Raw genomic sequence first — 25,426 nt, 5'->3', positions numbered from 1 at the left:
CTATTTACCAATGGTGTGACCTCAAAGAATCATAATCTCTTGGAGCCTCAGTTTTCTAATATATAGAACAATGATACTACTACTGATGCTATCTATCTCATAGGGATGTTGTAAGGAACAAATGAACCAATAAATGGTAAGTACTTTATAACCATAAGATGTTATATTGTGATCAATTTTTATTCTCTTCTCCCATTTCCTCAGGGTGACCTCATAGCAAGTAAGTAAAACAACCAAACTGAAGCCAGGATGAGTTTTTCCAGTCTTCACCAGAAGAGAGGGGCAAGACCAACAAGTCCTGACATACCTTTTTTCTCTGACGTTTTGAGCCAAGAACATCCACATGACTGTAGGAGTTTTTGAGTGTCAAAGCACAATTACTGGCATTTTAATCTAACTAATCATTTTTAATCAAATGTGCAAAAAGCTATAAGTATGCCTTGGCAACATGTACTTTTTTGCATTTCTGTCACTGTTTCCTCAATAAATGACCTCATTTCTTTGCAAAAAAAAAAAAGTGATTCATTTTCCTTAATTCTCTAAAAATAGGGGGATTTCATCTATAGCTAATTATTAGTAAAAGCATCAGTTGTTTGAGACATGAATAATTAGCCATACTGATTTAACCAGACCACTTAATGTACATCTTAGAGTAGGAAATGGAGTACTGAACAAGTACAGGATAAGGGAAGTTTGATAAGACCATTCACATGCAAGAGATGTGCAAGTGGTTTTGCACAGCAGGTTCAATATAAGTCAGTGGTGTGGCAGAGTAACCAAATATAACACTAATGAAGTCTTGGGCTTCACTTTTTAATTTTAAGTTTAATTTTCAAAATGAATGAAAGGATAGTCCTACTGAGTTCTGCCCTGATCAAACCACATTTAAATAAAAACATTCAATTCTCAGTACCATGTTTTAGGAGGCATATTGATAAAACTGGTGGGTGATTAGGAAGGAGGGGGATTTGAAAGTATGCCATATGGATCACTTGGAGAAATCAGGGAAGTTTAACCTAAAAAGAAGATTTAATGGGGAAGTATAAGATTGCTGTCTTCAATTAGTTAAAGGATTATCATGTCCAAAAGCGATTAAATTTATTCTTAATCTCAGAGGGTAGAACTAGGTCTAAAGGGGAAAGGGGGGTGGAAGCTACAGTGAAACACATTTTATTTCAAAATAAAAAATTCCTTAAAAATTAGAGATATCCAAAAATTTAATGGGTTGCCTCTGGAAGTGGTGAATTCCCTATCCCTGGAGGAATTAAAATAGAGATTGGAAAAACACTTGCTAGGAATACTGTAGATGTTTATGCTCTAGATTTTTAGGAGCTGGATTAAATTACCTCTAAAGTTCCCTTCAACTCTTAATTGTGCACTCATTGTTTAAGCACAGACAGACAGAGATGGATAACGAGGAGAAGGGGAAAAGAGTGCAAGTGTTATGTACCAGGCACTGTGCTAAGCACTGAGGGTACAAATTAAAGACAGTCCCTCCCTCAATGAGTATACATTCAATTGGGAGAAATCAACACATAAAATGGGGTTGGACAGGGCACACTGGGGTGTGGGGTAGGGAGAGGGAAAGGGAATATTTGTGGCAGCATGGGGTAAAGATGTCCAGGAAGTAATATGGAGTCCTGGTGCCATGCAAGATGAGGTGAAAGATTATCTATTATGCCATCTAACACCTATCAACTAAATTAGAAAACTGATTGATGTTGAGGAGACAAAACAGCTGACTGAATTTCAGGGCTCCCAAAAACCTAACCAAAGAAAAATTACATGAGAGAAAAGAGGAAAAACAAGAAACATTTTAGCTGTAGGTGAATCATTTAATAGTGATTCTTAGAGATGCTTCCAAATAGCAAATGAATCCAGAAGATTCATTTTCCATTTGACATAAACTTACTCCCCTAACTGATGACAATTTCCCATCAGAAAAATACTACTGCTGAAAACAGTCACTTCTTCCTTTCTCTTTGGAAAAACCTACTCAATGCCATTTTATCCCAGAATTTCAGAATTGGAAGTGACCTCAGAGAGCATCTAGTCCAATCTGAAGCCACAAGAATCTTCTCAACATCACTAACAAGTGGGGACACAGAAGAACTTCGTGGCTGTCAATTCAGGTCAGCAGCGTTCTGAGTATTCCTGCAGAGATGTTTGGCAGAGAGCAACTCCCCTTAGGCTCTGGGAATTGGAAGAGGTGATCTGGAAAAAAAGCCATCCAAGACAAAAACAAGGTCAATAGGGCCAAAAGCAGCAATTCATAAATAATTCACCTGTAGATCTTTGAGGAAAGGACTATTGTGTAAAAGGGGTATGATGGTTGCTAGGGAATTGCAAGTTTCAGTAGTCTCAGACAATCCATACAGCAAGACCTACAGAGAGATTCCAGTGGTGCTCTGGAGGGTAAAGGCTTGCAGAAAGAGGAAAAGGGGATGGAGAAATAGGTAGGGAAGAAAAGGCAGAGCAATATGACAGGATGTGAAGAACTAGGATGCAGGTCAAGGGAGAACTGGACAAGGGTTGGAGGGAAGAGGACTGAGGGCTCAGTGTTGAGGAAGAGAGACAAGAATGGAGAGTAGTTAGAAGAGTGGGGACAGGATAGAGTTGATTCTCCCATTTCCTTTAAAGCAGGAGGAAGAAGAGATGGAAGCAAAGAAATTGCATTTGTCTTCCACTCTTCCTTCCATTTCTATATCTCACGCCCTTTGCCAGGAAGAGTACTGAGGCAATGGTAAGATGCACTTTCCACTCTCCTTTTCCCCTAACCACTGCAAACCCAGCATCAACTAGCACTGAGTCACGATAAGAACTGAGAAGAATATTTTAGAGTAACTAGGATTTTAGTAGTCTAAATGTCATGCCAGAAACTACTGAAATATTATTGAAATGATTATTGAAACAGGTCTAACAGAAAAATTAAAATGTTCACCTTCTAAAGCAAACAAATTAAAAATGGATTCATACCTTCACTAACACATAATCTCCTGGCTGGGCACGAATCAGGCCCCTAGAGTTAGTGCCATCTTCCATCTCTATGTCAGGAAAGATCACTTTGATATTTCCATCATTCCTTCCACATAACTCAGTGGTAGAGCGCTTACTGGGCTACAGAGAGAAATAAAATGGGTTACCTATAAGGGCAGTGAATGATAATTAGAATAATCACTTGGGATTAGTGAATTGCTTAAAAAAAAAAAAACAAGCTACATTAATGAAATACTATTTTATTTATTTATCATGTGTTATACCTCACACCATATACCAAAATTAGCTCCAAATGGATAAAAGACTTAGAAAAGATTATATCATGAACAATTTAAATAAGCAAAAAAGAAATCACCTTTTAGATCTATGAAAAGGGAAAGAATTCATGACCCATCAAGGAATAGGAAGGATCAAAGAAGATAAGATGGGCAGTTTCGATCAAACAAAATGGAAAAGTTTTTGCACAAACAAAATCAATGTAGCTAAAATTACAAGGAAACAGTTAAATGTGGAAAAAAACTGAAGCAAGTTACTCTCATCAACTTTCATTTCCAAAATATATATGAAACTGATTCAAATTTATAAGAATTTAGGAATAGCTGGGTATGGTGGTACATGCCTGTATTGCCTGCTACTAACAAGACTTAGGCTGGTAGACTGCTTGAGTTCAGGAATTCTGAGCTTCAGTAGGGCTAAAGCCAACCGGGTGTCTACCTTAAGTCTGGCATTAAGCTGCTAAGTTCCTGGGAGTAGCAAAACAGTCAGCAGGAGAATGTGATCAGCCTGGGTCAGAAATGGAGTGGGCCCAAGCTCTTGTGCTGCTTAACTGTAAGATTAGGTCTATGAGTTGTACTTCCTGCCTGGGTACAATAGAGAGACCTAGCCTCAAAAAAATAAAAAAAATAAATAATAGGTAATTCTCTAATAAAGATACTCAACCTATCATTTAAAAAGTGCTACAAATCACTAACAGAGAATGCAAATTAAAGCAACTTTGAGATTCCACCTCCTATCTATCAGACTGACATAGATGATTCAACTGGAAAATGAAGAATGTTGGAGAAACTGCAGAATGGGCATATTAATATATTATAATATAATGTATATGATATATATTATACACTATATAATAAATATTAATATATGAATGGAGCTATGACTTGATATAGCCATTCTGGAAAGGTCACCCACATCTTGACAAAGAGCTGATAAATTAAAAGAGAAAGAGATAGATAATTAGACAGACAGAGAGATAGATATAGATATTTGGACATGGTCAATGTGGGAGTTTGTTTTGCTTTACTATTTGTATTTGTATTTGTATTTGTTTCAAATGTTTTATTTCATTTTTTCCTTTTAAATTGGAGGTATGGATGGAAGTAAGAGAAAATAAATGCTTGTTAATTGAGAGGGAAAAAGACAAATTGCAGGCTTTATAACCCTACACCAGAGACAGGCCTATTTATCTTGAAATAATCACAGACAAACAGAAACAATGCAGTGAGAATTTTTGCCATATTGCTACAGCAAAAGCAACTTCAAATCATAATGGATGTAGATTATTTTTGGAAATACACTTCATCACGAAAAAGCTTCCTTTCTAGAAGATATATATATACACACAAATACAGTTTTATTAGGAAAAGAATTGCCATCCTACCTATGTGTGGAAAATTTTAATTAAATTTGTATTCTTTGGGCACTCAGCACCTAGAAATGCAGGAAGAGTCATCTAGGAACTTGTTAGATGATGGAGTGAAACTAGCCCAGGATACAATACTAATTAAAGTTAGCAATAATAATAGCTGACTTCTTTTTTTGGGGGAGGGGGGCAGGGAAATGAGGGTTAAATGACTTGCCCAGGGTCACACAGCTAGTAACTGTCAAGTGTCTGAGGCCGGACTTGAACTCAGGTCCTCTTGAATCCAGGGCCAGTGCTTTATCCACTGCACCACCTAGCTGCCATTTTAATCCAGATGTCAGTGAAATCACTATAGATAACCAACTATTAATTCTTTTACTATCCTAAGTAACCTGAAACAGAGAAACCATTAAGATCATCTTCAGCTATAAATTTTATGATCCCTTCTTCCTACTATGAAGTAGTTTCACTCTTTTTTTTTTTTTTTTTGATGCTGGGATAGCACTGGATCTGTGATGTCTTTACAAACTCCCAACAGAGACTCTATCACTGAAGATCAATGCACCTGTTCTGCACTTACAGGGACTTGCTCAGGGTCACACAGCCTGCCCTCTATCCACTCTGCCAAGCAAGCAGATTCACTGTTAAGCCATCACCTAGAGTGCTGGGCTTTGGGGGACTTTTAGAACCCCTTGTGAGAATTGGAATGACACCCCCTGCTGGGAGGGACATTGTGAGCTCTGGCCCAAGAAGAAACCATGTGATTTTAGCATCCAGAAGTGATGTCTGCCGCCCGTGGGTCCTGTCAATCAGAGCTACCAACCAATTAGCTTGGAGCTCTGTGTGTGGACGACCCTGTTTCCTGTTTCACAGGAGGCTTCTGGGAGGAGCAAAGCCTTTCGTTGCCAGATGGGAGCTTGGTGGGAGAGACAAGCAGGATAGGGAAAGCAGGCAAATCTCATACTTTATCCACGTGTTTCTCTTTATTAACCCCTATTATACTTTAATAAATACTTAATGCCCAAAGATTGGTGCTATATGTTTTCTAATTTAAGGTGACCACTCATTAGATTTTAGACATCAATGGTAGAATTTTAGGCCATCACACCCTTTCCTTGTTGTGCTGCTTAGATACCTAACACCTTGTACCTGGGAGAGATTCATTTGCCAGCTTAGATTCAGGACTATCTGATTCATATGAATGCTTGGTTACCTGCCAAAATTTCCCTGGTAAGGGCCAATCTGACACAAACATAATTATGGGAAACATTCACATTCTTTTTGGCAGGAATTATCCTGTCATTGGTAAATGTGCAAGTTTATGCCTACATTGGGAGAGCAGTGAAGAAGGTCCACTGAACAGGGGGAAAAGTAAAGGTATTTACTTATAAGACTGATGAAAAGCTTCCCATGGTCCTTACCCCCTCCACCAGGATAAGCTGCGTGTGGCCAACCACAGCCATGTTGGCTTCTGCGGCACCCTCTCGGAAGGCAGTGATAAGCTCTGCAAGCCGCCTCTGTTTCACCTCCTCTGGAACATCATCCTGAAGTCTGTGATATGCTCGAGTCTTCTGCAATGAGACAGGAGGAGGAGGGAGACAGAAAGCACCCGAGTTAATTCAGCTTCCAATATACTCAGCAGCACATGCAGAGTATGGTTCTTCTATCAGGCAATGAGCCATGTGCAAGGCACCATGGAGGATCTCTAGAGCTGCTCTTCTGTCACTGTGTCCCACCTGGAAGCCCACCCTACCCACAGACACCAGGTCGGCTGAGAATGTGAGAATTACCTACCAAACAATCTTTGAATTTCCCAGAACTCACCTGCCTCATACTGTAGGCAAAAAGGAAACCCACATTGTAACGGACTTCCTGAAGCAAGGACAGAGTCTGCAGGTGATCTTCTTCTGTTTCTCCACAGAATCCAGCAATGAAATCACTGCTGAGGCTCACTCCTACCATACAAAGATCACAGAAACTAACAGTGAGAAGGGACCTCACAGGACATCTAGTGCAACCTATACCTGACCAGGAATCCCCTCTGCAACATAACTGGCAAGAAGCCATCTAGCCTCTGTCTGAAGACCTCCAGTAAGGAGGATCCACTACTTCCCAAGGCAGGCGATTCCATCCAGATGGCTGTAATTGTTAGGAGACCCTTCCTAGCTGTACCAAGCCCAGCTTCTCCTCTCTGCAATTTCTAGATATTACTCTCAATTCTGTCCTTTGGGGCCAAGAACACTTGTACTTGCTCTTCTACATGAAAGCTTTTCATATACTTAATGTCCTCGCTATGCTAAGCCAAAATCTAACCAAGTACAGCTCTTAAGTAACAACTTTTCAAAAAATAATTCCAAGAAGGCAAGTGATTAAGGCCCAGTTCCTTCTCCTGAGCCTCCAATGGCATGGTCTCATTACTTTACCATCTGGATCACCCACCTCTGAACACTTTCTCAATTCTCAGCATTCACTCCAGAATGTTTCCCCATAACCAAGCACAGGACTCCAGATATGGTCTAATGATTATCCAGAGGAACAGACACAGCAGTGCAAGCACACACCAAGAAAAGTCTTTATAATACTGGAATACAGGTGAAGTGCCTACTTCATCTCTTCTGAGCCTCACATACAAATTCCATTTACAGTAAGAATGGATAAAGCTTGGAAATTTGGAATGACTTACTTAGCCATGTTACAGCTACAATTGGCCTGTACTCCCAGTTGGCATTCTATCTGGTTAAATAAAGAATTTTCATTTCAAATGTTGGCTTAGCACTTAAATTAAAGTCTGTGTTTCCAAATTGGTACTACTGTTCATTATCACTCATTGATTTATATCTCTAGAATTTCAGCTTAACATTGTTCTTTCAAAATGTACAGTAAATTTGGCAATTTCCTTGTGATCTACACCAAAGGTCAGTAAAACAGTTACACTTTGCCCCATGAGGTAAAATTAAAAATATAAACAACAAACAAGTACAACTGTGAGGTAAATAATTTTTATAATCTCAAATAGGAAAAGGATTCATTTCCAGAATTTAAAACCATATTATACAATAATCAATCTAGATTCTAACACACATTAGCTGCATGAAATCCAAACCTAAGATTAATTATTCCAGACCTTGCTTATGCATTTAGAGATCGAGATCTCTCTCCCATTTCATTGGAAACTAGAATGTAGAGCTGGAATTGGTAATCTCTTTAGCCCTAAGGTGAAGCAATTTGCTAAGAAATGTATGGATGCAGCAGACCTAACTCTATAAGAGCCAGGTGTGATAACTTACATAAATGTTTTGACTTTGAAGTGAAACTTCATCTGATCTCTATTTTCTTTATGAATAAAATAAGTTCTGTTTCAATTGATTCAGCTTAGTCCTTATTCTTAAATTCTTATCTTTTTAGTGCTAAAACAGAGGTTACAAAGAAGGGACCGAGAGCAAAGACAATCATCTTAGAGGGCAAGGACTATGCAGTTCTTTATCTTTATATTCCCAGTATCTGGCAGAGTACACTACATAGAACAGGTGCTTAATAAATGTTTGCTAAGGAAATCAGGAAGCTGACAAGAATAAAAGGTGAATATAGTAAGGTAGATGCCCCAAAATGATTGCTTTAGGGGCCAAAAATGACCTATGTCTGGGCTAAAGGATTGTGGTCACTTATGGGAAACATGGCCAACAAAAAGGGCTAAAAATGAATATTAACCTGGAATGAGAAGCTGTAGGTAAAATAGGTGAATATTGGCAAGAAAATTGCAGAACATACTGTGCCATATGAATGTAATGGAATATCACCACACCATTTTAAAAATGAGGATGTCACAAAAAATGAACTGATGCTGAGTCAAGATGACCCAGGAGAGAAGACTCATTGTGCACATTTTCTTTGGGGGGGGGGGGCAAGGCTGGGCAATCAGGATTAAGTGACTTGCCCAGGGTCACACAGCTAGTAAGTGTCAAGTGTCTGAGGCCGACTTTGAACTCAGGTATTCCTGAATCCAGGGCTGGTGCTTTATCCACTGCACCACCTAGCTGTCCCTCCATTATGCACATTAATATACAAAATGACTGTGATTGAATAAACATTAAAAGGCAGCTGAACTTACATTAAAGGCAACAACCAATATTCCAGAAAACAGGTGATGAAACACATCTCTCTCTTCCAAACAGAAAGAAGGAAGACTACAGGTGCAGGATGTTGCTTGCGTCATCTGGTCTTGCTTAATTAGAGGTACTTAACCTGGGGTCTTCTTTGTTTAATATTTTGATAATGATATTTCAACATAATTGGCTTCTTTCATAATCATATGTATTCTATTTTATGCATTTAAAAACATTTTGAGGAGTCCAGAGGATCTACCAGACTTCCAAAAAGGTCCATAACACAAAAAATGTTAAGAAAGCTTGACTTAGGGGCAGCTAGGTGGTGCAGTGGATAGGGCACCGGCCCTGGAGACAGGAGGACCTGAGTTCAAATCTGGCCTCAGACACTTAACACTTACTAGCTGTGTGACCCATGGCAAGTCACTTAACCCCAATTGCCTCAAAAAAAAAGAAAGAAAGAAAGAAAGAAACCCTGACTTAACTGTCTTTATAACAAGGGGATGTTGGGAAGTAGGGGACATATCAGGGAATGTCCGATATGTAAAAAACAAAAGGCATCACTTAAAAAAAAAAAGCTTACCTGGAACAGATTCTCTGATATGGTGAATCAAGTCCAAATAAGCTTCCCTTGTATATCTACAATGGGAGGCAAAGAAAAAGATTAGGTCATCTACATAATGAGATCTTTGGACAAAGTAGTCCCTTGGCCTCTAAGGTCCCTTCCATATCTAAATCTATAATCCTACGAACTAAGTTATATTATATGAGAGATCTTAAGTATTGTGGTTTGCCAGAATTTGCTTCTGTTGCATCAAAATAGCATATCTCAAAGATTTTATGTTTTTATAGTATTGTTTAAGTTTTATTGTTTATAGTATTAAGTTTAAAAGTCCAGGAAAATCCCACTATAACCAAAAATCTTTACTTTAGACTAATCTGGAGACTGGGGGTGGTAGTGTTAATTCTTTTTTAATAAAGAAAAGAATAAGTAAACATTTAAGGTGATTTCCCAAAGTCCGTTCCAATGGGACAAAAAAGCCAGATGGTATAGTTCAAGCTAGGTCTGTACTGAATTATCTTCCTCAGGTTGTTAACTCTACTATATTAATCCTCATTAAGAAAAGATAACTAAACAGTAGCTACAGTTTATATCCTAAGGCCTGAGAATGTTAATGTTAAAAATTGTAGAAGTATATCTATTTTCCAGGTCTTTGCTTTGTCAAGTATACACTAAATTTCAAACTCTACAGATCTGTGAGCAATGCTGAAACTAAGACTAGTGAAAATACAGAGCAATTTATGGTAGTAAATGGTCCTAAACAAGCCTGACCCTCTTCTCATGATTTCCAAGACCCGGCTGCTTCCACTCTGGGCTGGCAAATGGATTTGTTTACAAATATTGTTCCGCTCCTGGATCAACTGTAGAACCTGGACCAAAGAGAACAATTAAAAGAGGGTGGGTCATTAAAGTTTCTTTTTTTTTTTTTTAATTTTTTTGGTGAGGCAATTGGGGTTAAGTGACTTGCCCAAGGTCACACAGCTAGTAAGTGTCAAGTGTCTGAGGCCACATTTGAACTCAGGTCCTCCTGACTCCAGGGCTGGTGCTCTATCCACTGTGCCACCTAGTTGCCCCCATTAAAGTTTCAACAAATGGTATTGCTCCATCTGTGGCCAACAGCTAGTGATTCTTACTCCTCACATAGTCAATTACTGAATAAGTGAGAATTAGCTATAGAGAAGTAGGGATAGGGGCAACAAGGTGGCACAGTGGATAAAGCACCCACCCTGGATTCAGGAGGACCTGAGTTCAAATCTGGCCTCAGACACTTGACACTTACTAGCTGTGTGACCCTGGGCAAGTCACTTAACCCCCACTGCCCCACCAAAAAAAGAGAGAGAGAGAGAGAAAAGTAGGGATAGCATTCACTGTGGGCTGCCTGGACCAGGGTTTAAACTTTTTCCACTTTCAACCCCTTTTCACCCAAGAAATTTTTATATAACCCCAGGTATATAGGTATATAAAACAGGTACACATAATGTTTTACTATTGCCCAATTTTTTGTGATCCCCACATTTAGTTAACACGACACCATAGAGGGTCATGACCCACAGTTTAAGAAACTTTGGTCTAGACTATGGTATTTTTCTTCCTCTTTTCTAGTCTCACAGCACTCCAACAAAACTGGAAGGGGAAGAAAAGAAAGATAAAACAGCAAAATCATTTTGCTGGCTGTTTGGGCTCAGGCAAAAAGTTAAATTAGGGAGGATGGTGAAACTAAAGGCTAAAATGACATTAAAAAAATAATTTGTGAATTTCACACTATCCACTAGTAGCTGAGATTTGGCTGGATTTTCTCAAGTACGCAGTCATTTTCTTACTAAGAACCTGAAATGACATAGCAGGGTATGGAAATAACATTGGCCTCAGAGGCAAGGGGCCTGGATTCTAGGCTGTCCTCTATGTTATTACTGCCAGTAATGAAGTAATGAATATCAAGAATCACAAAAGGTATAGATTGTTACTCGTTTTATATGGGTTCAAATTTGTATTTGGCTACAGCTCAATTTCTTTTCAGATTAACTTGGTTCTAACTTCACATACTATTAGCATTTGGTTGAGCACGTCTTTTTTTTTTTCCTCTTTTAACAGAGCAATGAGGGTTAAGTGACTTGTCCAGAGTCACACAATTAGTAAGCGTCAAGTGGTCAGATTTGAACTCAGGTCCTCCTGAATCCAGGGCCAGTGCTTTATCCACTGCACTACCTAGCTGCCCCTGGGCACATCTTAATAAATGTTGGTTGACTGAGCTATATGACCTGCTGACTGCCTCTCCCACCCCTATCACTAACTGCAACAACATAAAACCTTCTGACAAAAGAATGGAATACCCACAGAATGCTACTGTCAGAGGAGAGTAATAACACCCGCTTAAATGGGTGGCTGTCTTCACTAACATTTATTGAAGGAAATGTTATGTTTCAGAGACTAAGTTCCACAGTAAATCCAAGTTCATTGGAATATGGTAAAACTTTTATGGTGGCATCCTGTGGTGGAATGAGTCCCATATCTGGTTCAGTAGACAAGCAGGAGACATCAGTACAGGTAGGCCAATGAATGTTTCCTTGGGTACTGCAACAGCATGAGTACTATAAAAACTCTGATGACCTATCCTTCTTTCAGCCCTGCCTTTCCTCCCAAGATTCACTTAGCCAACAGTTGGCCCCTTGGTCATGCTCCTCATAGGCTCCACCTTCCATCTTTATCCAGAGAGGAGTTTTACATTTCTACAAAAGAACAATGGATTTCAAAGGTAGGGAATAAACTACACACCAGACTTGATTTCTTTCTAGGAGAAGGGAAGGCTTCCCTCATAACAGCAACATCACTTCCTCATGGAGATTCAACACTTGCCTCATCAGGAAAGTCCTTGGGGTGGGGAGAAGTGAAGCGGATCCTCATTTCAGGATCAACTCTGGAGACCTGATCCAGAAGATCAGCAAATCGAAGGCCTCCTTTCTTCGTTTTATAATTTGCACTAAATCCTCGACTCAGATTAGTAGGCATGGCGTTATTGAATTGGATCTCTGAATTGTCTCGATAGCTGTTGACATTCTGGCCAAGGAGTGTTACTTCTTTGATGCCCTGTACAATGACACAAATACATAATGGGAGGAATCAGGAAATACTTATTGCACTTTCATATCAAACTACTACTTTAGAAATAAAGTGGAAAATTAAACAGAAGTTTAAGTTTTTAAGCGATTATACCCTATTTTAAGTAGGAGATAAGATGTTACTAAAACTATTTTGGTATGACTGCCATTCAAGCTTACCAATATATATACCCAAACTGTACCATCAACATAATCCAGAACCTCACTACATTATTCTAGGCCTCTGGGCGAGATTAAAATAAACTTAGTGACTATGGAACAATTTAGGCATGCTTAACAGATTTAATCCAGTAGCAACCTATAACGGGAGAGCCAAATTCCTCCTGCAAATACCTGTTCCAAAAGGAACCTGTTACTCCCAGGCAATATTAAAAAGAAAGCCGGATAGAGCACTGGCCCTGGAGTCAGGAGTACCCGAGTTCAAATCCGGCCTTAGACACTTGACACTTACTAGCTGTGTGACCCTGTCACTTAACCCCAATTGCCTCACCAAAAAAAAAAGAAAGCCACCTGCTTTCCAGAATCCCAGGACAACCAGTTTCTCACTTCTTAATGTGAATAAGAATATTAGGCTCAGCAGAAAAAGGAAACCAAATTAAATTTGCAGTCACTAGTTCTTTTGGCATTAAATTATATGAGGAAGTCCCTTCTTTTTTTTTGTTTGTTTTTAGTGAGGCAGTTGGGGTTAAGTGACTTGCCCAGGGTCACACAGCTAGTAAGTGCTAAATGTCTGAGGCTGGATTTGAACTCAGGTACTCCTGACTCCAGGGCCAGTGCTCTATCCACTGTGCCACCTAGCTGCCCCAGGGAAGTCCCTTCTTAATTATAACTAAGATAATCAAATGAAATTTACTCTTCAAGATTGGAGTGGACTACAAATTCAGTAAGTTGACAATGTGTTACTTCAGTAAGTAAAGAAAAACCTGATTTTAAGATGCACTGATATGAAGTATAGGGTTCAAAATGAGGGAAGTGATGACCCCATTGGACTCTGCTCTGATATGATGACTTTCAGGGTACTGCAGTCAGTCTTGGGCACCACGCTTTTGAGATGACAGTGACAAACTAGAAACTTCCCAGAAGAAGGTGACCAAGATGATGACAGCACTGAAAATCCTGTCACATAAGAATGAAGGAAAGGCACCGGAGATGTCTTGTCTGCCAACTTCTGAGATACCTTCTAATTTTAAGATTTTTAGCATTCTGTGATTAAATAAATACTAACAAGATGGGTCTAGTTTAACCTAAAAAAACCCCACAGAACTTAAAAATATAAAGAGAATAGCACCAGGACTCTTTCTTTAGTCACACTGCTAAATATGTTTCTGATATTGAAAAGAGATCATCATGAAAGATACTAATAAATTGTTTGCTAATTATATCATCAAATAATATCCATATAACAGTATGAAATAAATAGCATCTGCTGAAATATTGGTGAAAATAATAATTTTGCAAAGCAGTATGGTTTCTAAATGTTCTTTCTAATTTGACTATACTAAAGGAACATATATCTAACCATACTAGGTGAATATGAAACTATGAAGAATGAGTATAATTAATGCTTGAGTTTAGCTTGTGCCTTGAACAGGGATGAGCTACCAAACATTCTTGTTCTTCAAATCTCATGACAACTCCCAAGCATGATTTCTGAGAAAAAACCTTCAGATTTGGCAATTATCATTGGTAACTTTGGAAAGAGCATTTTCAGTTTATTTAGAAGCCAGATTGCAAAGGGCAAAGGTGTGAGTGAAAGGAGAGGAAACAGGCAGTGAGTACAAACTATTTTTTCAAAGAGTTTGGCTGAGAAAGGAAGGAGAGATATAGAATGATACTTTAAGGAAATAAGAAGGTCCTAAAGGATTTTTAAGGATAAAGAAGAACTGGATATGTTTGAAGATAAAAGGGAAAAAAATTATTTGATAGCAAGCAGTTAAAGATACACACATAAATACAGATATATGTATCAACTGCTCAGAGCCCCTTTATTTAACTCCACTTGAGAAGTTCCCTCTTCCCACTTCTTTATCCTTTACAGAACTGGCAGGTCAAACCCACAGTATCAGCCTTTCTTACTTTGCCCAAATACTAAAAAGGAATAATTCAGAGGCAATATATCACCTGCTCAGAGAGTTTCTTCACTTCCTCCAGAATGGAGGCAATTGGCCGGCTCCGTTCACGGCCACGTGTGAAAGGAACAATGCAGTAGCTACACATGTTGTCACAACCTCGCATGATTGACCTGGGGAGAAAATCGTCAGAAATTATCAAAGGATATTTTCACTGAGATCCAAAAAGTAATTAAAACCTTCACAACATTACCATATTTCATGGTTTGGTTTTGTTTTAAGCAACATATCAAATTCAGATCTTAGAGACATGCAGAAACTTAACATCATTAAGAATTAAGGCTTAAAACACAGGGTTTTAAGGGGCAGCTAGGTGGCACAGTGGATAGAGCACCGGCCCTAGATTCAGGAGGACCTGAGTTCAAATTCGGCCTCAGACACAATACTTACTACCCGTGTGACCCTGGGCAAGTCACTTAACCCCAACTGCCTCACCCAAAAAAACCCCAAACAAACAAACAAACAAACACAGGGCTCTGCTCTCTATCCTCTGTATCTGATCTAAAACACAGATCATTAAAAGGAGAACTTCAAAACCCAACTCTAGGGAGATGACTCACACAAATGCTGATGTGGCATCTGAACTTGTCTGGACAGGCATGATGTCTGCATAGGTCTCCTCCAGTGAAAGCAGGACATTAGCAGATCGCTGACCAGAGTCAGCTAAAGTCAGCAGTCGAGGAAGATCCCGGTAAGCGTCTGGTCCGGCTATAATGTCCACCATCTTTTCCCTCTGTAGGATCTCTTCCTTCAACCTCTCAGCCATACATCCTAGGGAAGGAAAAATAAATATAGCTCTCTGCAATGGTATTTGTTCTCACAGCTCATGTTGAGCACACAAACCCATAACCTCCTATGAAATGTATGTACATGAAGTGTCTGAGAGCATTCAGCTATCCTCTAAAAGTGATCAAAACTTGAATAATCTTGCAATCAATATTTTTCTGCACAAGTAAATCAAGAAGAACCTTAAATCCTCAAAGTGATGTGAGATCTCAAAGGCTAGGCCAGGGAAGCATAAGCTCTCTCAAGCCCTACTGTGCTAGTAGGGACCTGTTGATAGACTATGTCTCTCATGCAAAGGCAGACTAAATTCAGAGAGGCTAATTACCAGTTGTCTTCAATGTGTTAGATTTTTCAAGTAGCAAATACCAGAAGTAGAATTTGAACCCAGGTCCTGTGACTCAAATCAGTGCTCCTTCCACAGCATTACATTGGCAAAGGCTCTACTACTACTTTATGGCTTATCTTTTCCAACAATGTATTTTAGGTCAAAAGTGTGAGAAGCAATCATAGATGCTGACCTCATTCCCCTGTTCTCTTTGAAATCATCAAGGGTTGGCTCAGGAGAAGCCTCAGCACCTCATTTAGAGCCTTAGGAAGAGTGAGCCTTCATTAAAGTGCTATCTATTCTGATGAGCCATGGAATGGAGGAAACCTCTGCGGGGGATACACTAGAAGACCACAAACTCTGGGAAGGTCATATCATGTGATAGAGTTGCTGTTGTTGTAGAGTATGGTCTCAGGGACCAGCTATATGTTCTACCTCTTGTTCAAAGAACTAAGTTTCAATTTCTTCATCTAATAAAGGAGAGGATAGGACTAGATATTCTCCAAAATCCCTTCCACCTAAGGATAGTCTACTTAAGCTCAAAAAGACTGGTAACCAGGGGGTTAGCCAACAGATGATGACTTTTGGCCATAGCAATCATGAATACCTTCAACTAAGTTATGAAAGACTTGTGATCTGTGCCTGTGGAGGAAATTCTCATACTGATAAAATGATAACTCTTTTGGGGTACTTAAGGCACTGTCCTATTCAGCATGCTTTTGGGCTGTGTGTTTTCTTCATTCTTTCAGGCTGCCATTTATTCATAGAAACTACATGTTGTCACTCTATTTTCTTTTCTAACATTTTAAAATACAAAATTTTGCACTATGGGAGACCTTGGTATAGTGAATTGAAGATACACTGTTTTCCTACTGGGTTTGCTCAGAATTCACAAGTGGCTGTCTCCAAGGGAGATTCTAGTACAATCCAGCAATACAGAGCCTGATCCACCAAAATGACTTTCACTTTCAAACTTTAGAATACCTAGAATCCCAATTCGAAGAGGAACCTGTGATTTGAGACGTCTGGCCTTTACAGATTTAAGCTGTTTTAAACGATTCCAGATGGCCTGTTCAGCCTTCTCCCTGTGGCATAAATCAATAGATCAAGTTAGAATTGAAATGACCAGGACAGTTAAAAGTGCCACCACATAACTTGAGGTCAAGAGAATAATGTTATAAATTACTTTGGTCCTCTTAGTGGTCTTGCAGAGAAGGATCATTAATGTAATGTAACTTCAGTGTTATCAGTGGTGTAAAAATAACTACAGAAAATGTGTATGAACTGAGTGAGCAGAACCAACAATTTATACAGGACTATAAAGAAAAACAACACTGAAAGGCTTCAGAACTTTGTTCAATGCTAATAGTGACTTCAGAGGACTGACAAACGAAACAAACCTTTGACCACTTGTAGACAAGTGCTGCATGACAGATGTGGAATGTAGCCTACATTTTCAGACATGGCTAAGATTAGCTTGTTCTGCATAACTGAATTTTTTTATCAGAGGGGTTCTATAGGAGTAGAGAGAGGGACACTAGGAACTGACAAATTTTTTTAAAAGAGCATTAATAAAACAAAGAAACACAGCCATATTGAGAAAGGAAAACAAGGACAGAATATCTATGTTTAACTCAGAAACACCTATGTTTAACTAGAAAAGGATACTAGTGAGACCTAGGCACCTAACTTCAAATGGAGGAAAAAACAGGTTCCCTTTTTACTGAATAGGTCCTCTATACACTGCCCATATAGTATAGTCTTAAAGACTGCTGCCTCATAAATATATTTCAGTGGTCACAAGAACTATCCAAAGAGTGAGAAAAACTGAGCACAGGTCATCCCCATGTCCACTCCTAGAGAAAGCATTACATCCTACAATCAATCGGCTGATAAACATTTGTTAAGAACTTTTTAAGTGCCAGGCACTGCATATCCTACAGAAGGCATGCTGGTCAGCACTCCATTAAGCAAAAGACAGTGAATCATTCTTATCTGCTCATACGGACAAATTCTCACCTGATTGAACATGTGACAAGAAGAATCACATCAGCCTGAGAGGAGAGCAGGAAAAAAAAAAAGAAAAATGATCATTTTTGAAGTCACGGATTCCCTTGAAGAATTATTACTACAAATTCCACCTATTTTCCATCTTCAGGACAACCTCCAGCCATTCTACCCTGACCTCATTTCCCAGACTCTCTCTCCAGGTCTCCCTTCAAGATCTAGAACTACAGATAACCAGTTGAACTATATTCTGTCCTCTACCCTTGAGTCATCTGACCCCTTATCCTATCACAAAGAACCCCAACCCTGGTGGCAACCAGTGAACAAACACAGAGATAAGAGATGGAATATTACATATGAGAAATGGTAAGGTCAATTTGGCTAGACTAGGGCTGAAGAGAGTAATGTGGAATACAGCTGGGAAGGTAAGTTGCAATCAGGTTGTAAAGAACTATGAATGCCAAAGGGAAGAAGTTATATTTGATTCTAGAGACAACAGGGAACAACTGAAGTTTACTGAGTAAGGGAGTGAGAGGGACAATAAAAACCACACTGGAAGCTATGTAGAAGCAGATTGGCCAGGGAAGATAAGGCAGGGAAATCAATTAGAATGCTACTGTAATAGTCCAGGAAAGAGGTAATAAAGGGCACACAAAGGTAGTAGCTGTGTGAGCAGGTAAAAGTAGATGGATTTCAAAGATGTTATAGAGGTAGATATGACAAGATTTGGCAAATGACAGGATTTATGGAATGAGTAAAGTAAGGAATCTAGGATGACACTGAGGCTGCAAACCTGGGTAACTGAAAGGATGATGGTACCCTTAACAGTAAGAAAAAGTTCAGAAGAGGAGTGAGTCTGGTGATTAGAGAGGAAGACAAGAAGTTCTGTTTTTAACACATCAAACTGAAGATGTATACAGGGCATGAAGTTTAAAATGTCCAACAGACAGCTAATGATGTAGGGTTGTCATTCAGGAAAGAGATTAGAGCAGGATATAACAGACTGGAGTCAAGGGGACTCATAACCCATCTCCCTCTAGCTTTCCAGTCTTCTTGCATTTTGCTCCCCACCATGAGCTTACTCTTCAGTCCAGTGACACTGACCTTCTTGCTGTTTCCTGAAGGAGATAACTCCATGGCTCAGCCCAGGTCTCTTCACCAGGTATCTATGCCCCATGTCTAGAATGTTCTCTCTCCTGCTTTTCACTCACTGGCTTCTCTGGCTTCTTTTAAGTCCCACCTAAAAGCCCACCTTTTATAGGAAGGCCTTTCCAATCCCTCTTCATTCTATCACCTCCTCTCTGTGTTCATTATTCCCTATTTATCCCGTATATAACAGGTTTGTACATTTTTGTTTCCTTCTTGTCCCCCCATCAGTCTGTAAGGTCCCTAAGGGCAGGGACTCTCTTTGCCTCTTTTTGTATCCCCAGTGCTTAGTACAGTCCCTGGCACGCATAATGAGCACTTAATAAAGGTTTACTGACTTACTGAATGAATTGTATGGACACGATAATTAAACTCATCTGAGTCAATAGAGAGAGAAGCATGCAGATAACCAAGTTTTAGAGCACATCTGTAGTTAGGTGGTATGACAGATGATGAGTAAGCAAAAGATCTGGAAAATCTGATAAGTAGGAAGAAAATCCAGTGGCCTCAAAGTCTTCATCCTCTTTGCCCTGTTTGCAGTAATTCACACTTACTATCTTCTTCTCAATACTTTTCCCTTGGCTTCCGTGAAAATATTCTCTCCTGGTTTTCCAATCTCTCTGACTCCTCAGTAGTTTCTTATCCTCTACCTGCCACTCAAGTGTAAGTGAGTATTCCCTAAGGCTTTATCTTCTTCTACTCTTTTCTTTCTGTATTCTTCCCCACAGTGATCTCATTCAATCTCAAGACTTTAATTATCACTTGTATGTAGCTGACTTCCAAATCTATGCCTCCAGGCCCAATCTACATCTGGATGTCCCAATAGCACCCCCAATTCAACATATATAAAGCCGAACTCATCTTCCTCCCAAAGTCACTCTTCCCCTAAATTTCCATATTTCTATTGATGGCACCACCGTTTTCCCAATCATCCAGACTATAATCTCAAACGTTATCCTTGATTCTCTTTCATGCTACAAGTCCTATCAACTCTACCTTCAAAACACATCTTGCATTCTCTCCACTAACAATCCTGTCAGCTTAATCCACATTTTCTCTTGCTTTGGAAGAAACCTTGAGTCTTGAGTCTTTCCCATCATCAATCTATCTTTCACACAGCCATCAAAATAACCATCTATACAGATCTACCTATGTCATTCACAAAATCCTTCACTGGTTTTTTATTACCTATAGGATAAATAAAAACTTCTTAGTCTGGCATATTAAGCTCCTCTATACTCTGGCTCAAACTTACCCTTCTAGCATTTTTTTCATTAAATTCCACTTCAGGCATCTTAAGTTCTAAATACCTAAACTGAACTACCAGCTTTTTCCTGACCTCTCCTTTCCTTTCATACAAACTGCCCACAATGCCTGATACACAATTCCTTCCTTATCTACTAGCTGAAATCACTTTCTCCTCCCCTTCAGGGTAGAAGTTCAAGTGCCATTCCTCAATTAAGGTTTTTCTAATCTCCACCCACCACTTCCCATACCCCCAACTAAAAGTAACCATTCCCTTTAATGATTCACCTAGAATATTATATCTGGATCTCTTCTTTACCACTTTCACATTCTACTTTTTATCATGTTTATTTACACATGTTATATCCTTCTAGTAGATATACAGTCTTTGAGGGACGGAACTGTTTTTTTTTTTCATTTCTGTATAGAGTATCTAGTATATAATAGACATTTAATGGCTGATAAACTGAATATACCATCTCATACATGGGAGACCTTTTCTCTATAACAAGAAGACTCCAATGTACACCCCGGACCACATTTATTTTTTTAAAATCTTACTGACTTCTTTTTGTTTTCCATAAATTACTTCCTAAGAAGCACCACTTTCTAAACCAGTAAATCTTCCCTCACACAACAAAGAAAAAGTTAAGTAAAATCAACTGTAAGTTAAGTAAAATCAACTGACAAAACAATCAAGCATAACTTATGCAACGTTTTGTTCTCACAGTTCTTCACCTTTCTACCAAGAGAAGGGAAGTATATGTCTTTATTTCTTCTATGTGACAAAGATTCCAAACCACATTTAAGAAATTGCCATCAATGAAAACTTTCTTCTAGGCCCAGGATATAAGAAAAAATAAAATGACATCATACCTCATGGAGGCTGTTAGTTCTCAAGTAGCCATTCTTCTGCAAAATGGACCAAGCAATCTCTGCATCATTAACATTCATTTGGCAGCCATAAGTTTCTAGATAGACTAGAAAAAGAAAGGAAATCCTATGAAATACAATATATAGGATGGAGAAAATAACGGGTCATAGATAAGAATACCTTTTCGAATGCCCTGACAACACCTGGAAATACAACAGTGATATATCAGGTTTACTAGTAACAGTTGTACCCATGTTAGCAGAGTCACAACACCATAAGCCTGATGGTTTATTGAGGTCACTACTGGTTTTGTGATCTGTGATCCGGCAATTCTGAAATAGCAATATCAATTTCACAAAATTCTCTATAACGCTAAAAAGTGTGACTAGGATTCTACTGAATCCCTAGCTCAAAAAAGAATAATGAATTTGTTTAACATTATAAGCCTAAATTATTCTTTATTCCTTTTATGCCTTTTGGCAATCATTTTAACAATTAAAAGAGCAGAGGGACTATTCAAAGATCACATAGCAAGATACAGACATACGAAAAGAATAAAGAATAAAATAAAAAAAATAAATAAAAACCCCACGTAGGCTAAAAATAGTGTTCCTCTATGTTAATATGGAACCCTGTGAAATTTCATATCTGCAATACTTTCAAAGTTTTCTTCTATGGAAATAGCCAATTCCATAACATCCCTCAACAGGCGCCAAATCTTCTCAACTCTTCAGGCTCAGGACCATTATGAACCAGTATAACAGATCCATACATAGATTATTCCTTAGGTTAAAAACTAGGGGTTTTAGTTAATCAATATTAAAAATGAGTGGTCCTTATCTTGGAGAGAAGAAAAATAAATGTAGCAATAATCAATATTATGACAGTTTGAAAGGAAAGACCTAGGACATGAATATTATGTTGGCACCGAGGAATAACAAAGAGACAGAAAGGAAGTGAAAACAGACCTTTTCTCCCTCTTCCTACAAGGGCTTCTGCAGTAAGATAAGGGGGTGGATCCTCCACTGTGGTAAAGGAATCAGATTTCTCTTGAGGAGTTGAAGCATTTCTTAAAAAGTGCTGAAATGTTGGTCCTGCTGCCAGTCTGGAGCTGAAATCCCTCTGGACTCCAACATCTTGCGGTTTCTCTAACTCTGGATATACTTTTGCTTTGAGATTGCTTGTTGTTCTGTAAGGCCTGAAGATCTGCCAGATTTCTGAGTGCAATGAACTCTGCCTCAGAGTCTGACTGGTTTTCCATGCATATTTTAAAGGCTGCATGCTAGGAGCAAGGGATCCAAACTGTGCAAAGACTAAAAAACGACAAACATATTATAAACAAATTATAATCAATGAATCAGCCTCTACTGAAGTCCGCCTCTAATGCCCCATTATGGCATGGAGATAACACTGGATCTTCACAGATTATAACAACAGTGTGCAAGCTCTCATCCCACCAAGCCAGAAAGACTTTGAGTCATTCAGTGACCAACTATTTGTTGGCTATTCAGCGGATCTGCCTAGATTCATAGAGGCTCAGCACAAGCTTGGCCACAGGTGATGAATTTTTTAACCAAAGAATTTCTGAAGAGGCATCTATCAAGGTAAAAAGGAATATAATTTGGAAAATGTTCACATCAACAAAATTATTGATTCTGTTTCAAAATATGACAGATGAAACACATTTTTTGAGAAATAGTAAATATTTGAATCTTGAAATTATTCCTTTGCAATTCTCCCACATAATGCCATTTGATGTGAAATATGACATACAAATCATTAAGGCTTTTCATGGACAAAGCCCTTCAAATCAAAAACTTCCTACTACATTCCTCTCCAATTCATGCTGCACACTTGCCAGGTAAACCTCATTATATCCTAACAAAGGAATTTCTCATTCTCCTCATACTATCTATGTCATGGCCTACATGTAGAACAACCTCCCCACCCATATAAATCCTTCCCCTTTCAAAAACTGTATGAAAAATTGCCATTTTTCAAGATATCTGCCAATTAATCTCACCTTACTGCGGGATCATAACATATATGATGTCAAGCAGGAAGAGGCCATCTAATGTAACATTCACTTCTACACTTTTGGGGGGGGGCGGAGAAATGAGGGTTAAGTGACTTGTCCAGGGTAACACAGCTAGTATGTGTCGCTTTCTCCGGGTCTGTTTTGACACCCCCCTCCTGGCGGTCACCTCCTGGGGCGACTTGGGCTAAGTCATCTCTCTCCCTCCCCACAGCACCAACCACGCCGACTGCCCGCTAGTCTCTCTAAGTTCGCCATCGGGACCCAGGGCTTCAAGGTCACGACGAAGGGGGGGTGGGTTTCGGGAGGAGATGACCTGTCCAGAACACCCAAGATCACATGGTGGAGGGTGGGGGTGGGACAGAGTGGACTTGACACACGTGTGCAGGGTGCTCAGTAACACCAGTCAGTCCGACCGTCTAGTGTCCGGGCCCCTTAACCCGCTAAGCTGAACCCGGAAAATATTGCTCCTTCCCACCTGTCCGTCCGCGGTCACCTTGCAAGGACGCTGTGGAGAGCGACGAGCCGGCAGCCGGATGCTGGGAGGCCGCGCTACCACCTCCAGGTTCCTCAGAGAGCTCAATCACTCCATGAGCCTTTAGTGACTGCGCAGGCGCATCTGGTTCCGTAGCGTAACCTGCCCGCCCGGAAACAAGCCTCTGAGAAGAGTTCCGCCTCCTGCTCCCATCTCTTGGCTTTTCTGCAATAATGGAAAAGTCTTCCCTTCACTAATGTAGGCGATAATCCTCCCCTCCCCAAGAAACTAATGATAAGGAAATTAATATGGAGGGCCCGGGGCGTGAGGGGGAATCCTATAACGTATAATGTTATGGATCCTTCATGGACTAGCTCTCCTTCCACTAAAGAATTGAGGATCTTGAACCTGAAGAAGCAAGTTGTGGGGCAACATAACAGCCTTCCCAGGCTTGGGGGGGTCTGAGATGTGGAAGGGGAATATTCTTGCCCTGCTTGTCCCCGCAACATAGGATTAGTGAAATTAAGGAGAGAATATAATATTCCATCACTTGCAGTCTTTATTATCACCTGAAAAAGTGTGTAGTTTAAAATCATGGACTTTTGTTTCAAGGACAAGCTCATGGTCTTTAAAAGAACTCTGCAGTTTTCCAAAAGTTTTTCTCTTTTTGTTCAATTTTGGTCAAAAGTCTTTGTCCATTTTGCAGGGACTCTCCAAGACATGAGTGCTGATGGAAAAGCTTTAGGGATTTTTTTTTCCAGTGAGCATCTTAAAACTGGACAATAGACATTGTTTTTTCCACAGAGGATCATCCAGTCAAACTCTTTTGAATAGTTATAGATCTAATTTAAGGGATTATGCAGTGTTCCAGGGCTTACTACAATCAACACAAATCTCATCTACAGGAATAACTGGAAGACCTCAGTTTCTATAAGGAAATCTTTAATTTGGACTCTTCACTAGATATTCTCCATGCCCATTGCAAACACCTTTAGGGAACATGATACAGGGAAACTATGCCAAATTCCTAGAAAAAGATGTCTCCATTGTTTCATCCCTCTTAATGCTGGTGTCTTTTCTCTGTTGTTATCTCCAACTTAACCTGTGTACATCCTGTTTGTACCCTGTTTGTACGTATTTGTTTGTAAATTGTCTCCCCCATTAACTCCTTGAGCAAGAATCGACTTATATCCCCAGAACTTAGCTCAGTACCTAACACATACTGGTTACTTAATGAATGTTTATTGAGGGACCACTCCACTTTCTCACTTCACTCTAACTTCTCAACCCCTTAAAAAATCTGGCTTTCCTCATCACTCAACTGGGAGTGCTCCACAGAGGTTACCAATGATCTCTCGATTGCCAAATCTTGTCAATTCTACCTCCACAATGTATTTTGCTTCTGCCACTTATACCACAACTATCCTAATTAGGGCCCTCATCTCCTCTCACCTCTACTACTTCAGTAGCCTCCTAATTGACCTCTCAGATCTTTCCTCTCTCCAATCTGGCATCCACATAGGTGACAAGTTGGTATTTCTAAAGCTCAAATCTGGTTATGTCATTCCCCTACTCAAGAAGCCCTAGTGGATCCCTCTTGTGTCTAGGATAAAATATAAACCTCTTTCTTTAGTATTTAAAGCTCTTCAGTCTGACTCTACCTTCCCCTTTTAGTCCTATTGATGGAAGAGGTTAAAAGGGTTAACAGATAACCTAAGACCTTACATTTATTAACCATAGCTAAAAGAGGTTAACAGATAAACCAAGGCTTGAACTCTTATCAACTGTTATCAGGAGGTTCGAGTCTTTATCAACCAACACTATCAACAGAAGCCTAAGGAGACGGTAACCAGGGACCATAAACCATTAATAGCCATTACTATTCCTGGATGACGTGAAATAGAAACTATACTTAGAAACCAGATCTTAAAGTAAAGAGATATCATAAAGAGAGAGACCCTTGGGGTCTGACAAGTTTAAACAT

General features: G+C 39.4%; 1 protein-coding gene across 3 annotated transcripts; it reads right to left on the bottom strand.

Moving 5' to 3' along the window:
- Window positions 1-1,814: 1,814 nt before the first annotated feature.
- On the bottom strand, window positions 1,815-23,577 carry CDK5RAP1 (CDK5 regulatory subunit associated protein 1). Of its 3 annotated transcripts, none has more exons than XM_043989042.1 (14): window positions 23,446-23,577; window positions 21,901-22,245; window positions 20,935-21,038; window positions 17,680-17,714; window positions 16,645-16,745; window positions 15,110-15,320; window positions 14,542-14,662; window positions 12,158-12,388; window positions 10,076-10,173; window positions 9,326-9,381; window positions 6,464-6,594; window positions 6,061-6,210; window positions 2,977-3,117; window positions 1,815-2,214 (listed from the first exon to the last, which is right to left on the bottom strand). In XM_043989042.1, the coding sequence occupies exons 2-14, from the start codon at window positions 22,211-22,213 to the stop codon at window positions 2,134-2,136; spliced, it is 1,773 nt and encodes a 590-aa protein (XP_043844977.1). In that variant the 5' UTR covers window positions 22,214-22,245; window positions 23,446-23,577; the 3' UTR covers window positions 1,815-2,133. The 3 variants fall into 3 exon arrangements, with proteins under 3 accessions (XP_043844977.1, XP_043844976.1, XP_043844978.1); XM_043989041.1 differs by lacking the exon at window positions 23,446-23,577 and adding an exon at window positions 22,956-23,321; XM_043989043.1 differs by lacking the exons at window positions 2,977-3,117; window positions 23,446-23,577 and adding an exon at window positions 22,956-23,325.
- Window positions 23,578-25,426: the final 1,849 nt, after the last annotated feature.

The sequence above is a fragment of the Dromiciops gliroides genome, chromosome 2 (genome assembly GCF_019393635.1).
Source record: "Dromiciops gliroides isolate mDroGli1 chromosome 2, mDroGli1.pri, whole genome shotgun sequence".
Taxonomy (NCBI): Eukaryota; Metazoa; Chordata; class Mammalia; order Microbiotheria; family Microbiotheriidae; genus Dromiciops; species Dromiciops gliroides.
The sequence above is the reverse complement of the archived record's forward strand: the minus strand, read 5'-3'. Positions and strand labels throughout refer to the sequence as shown.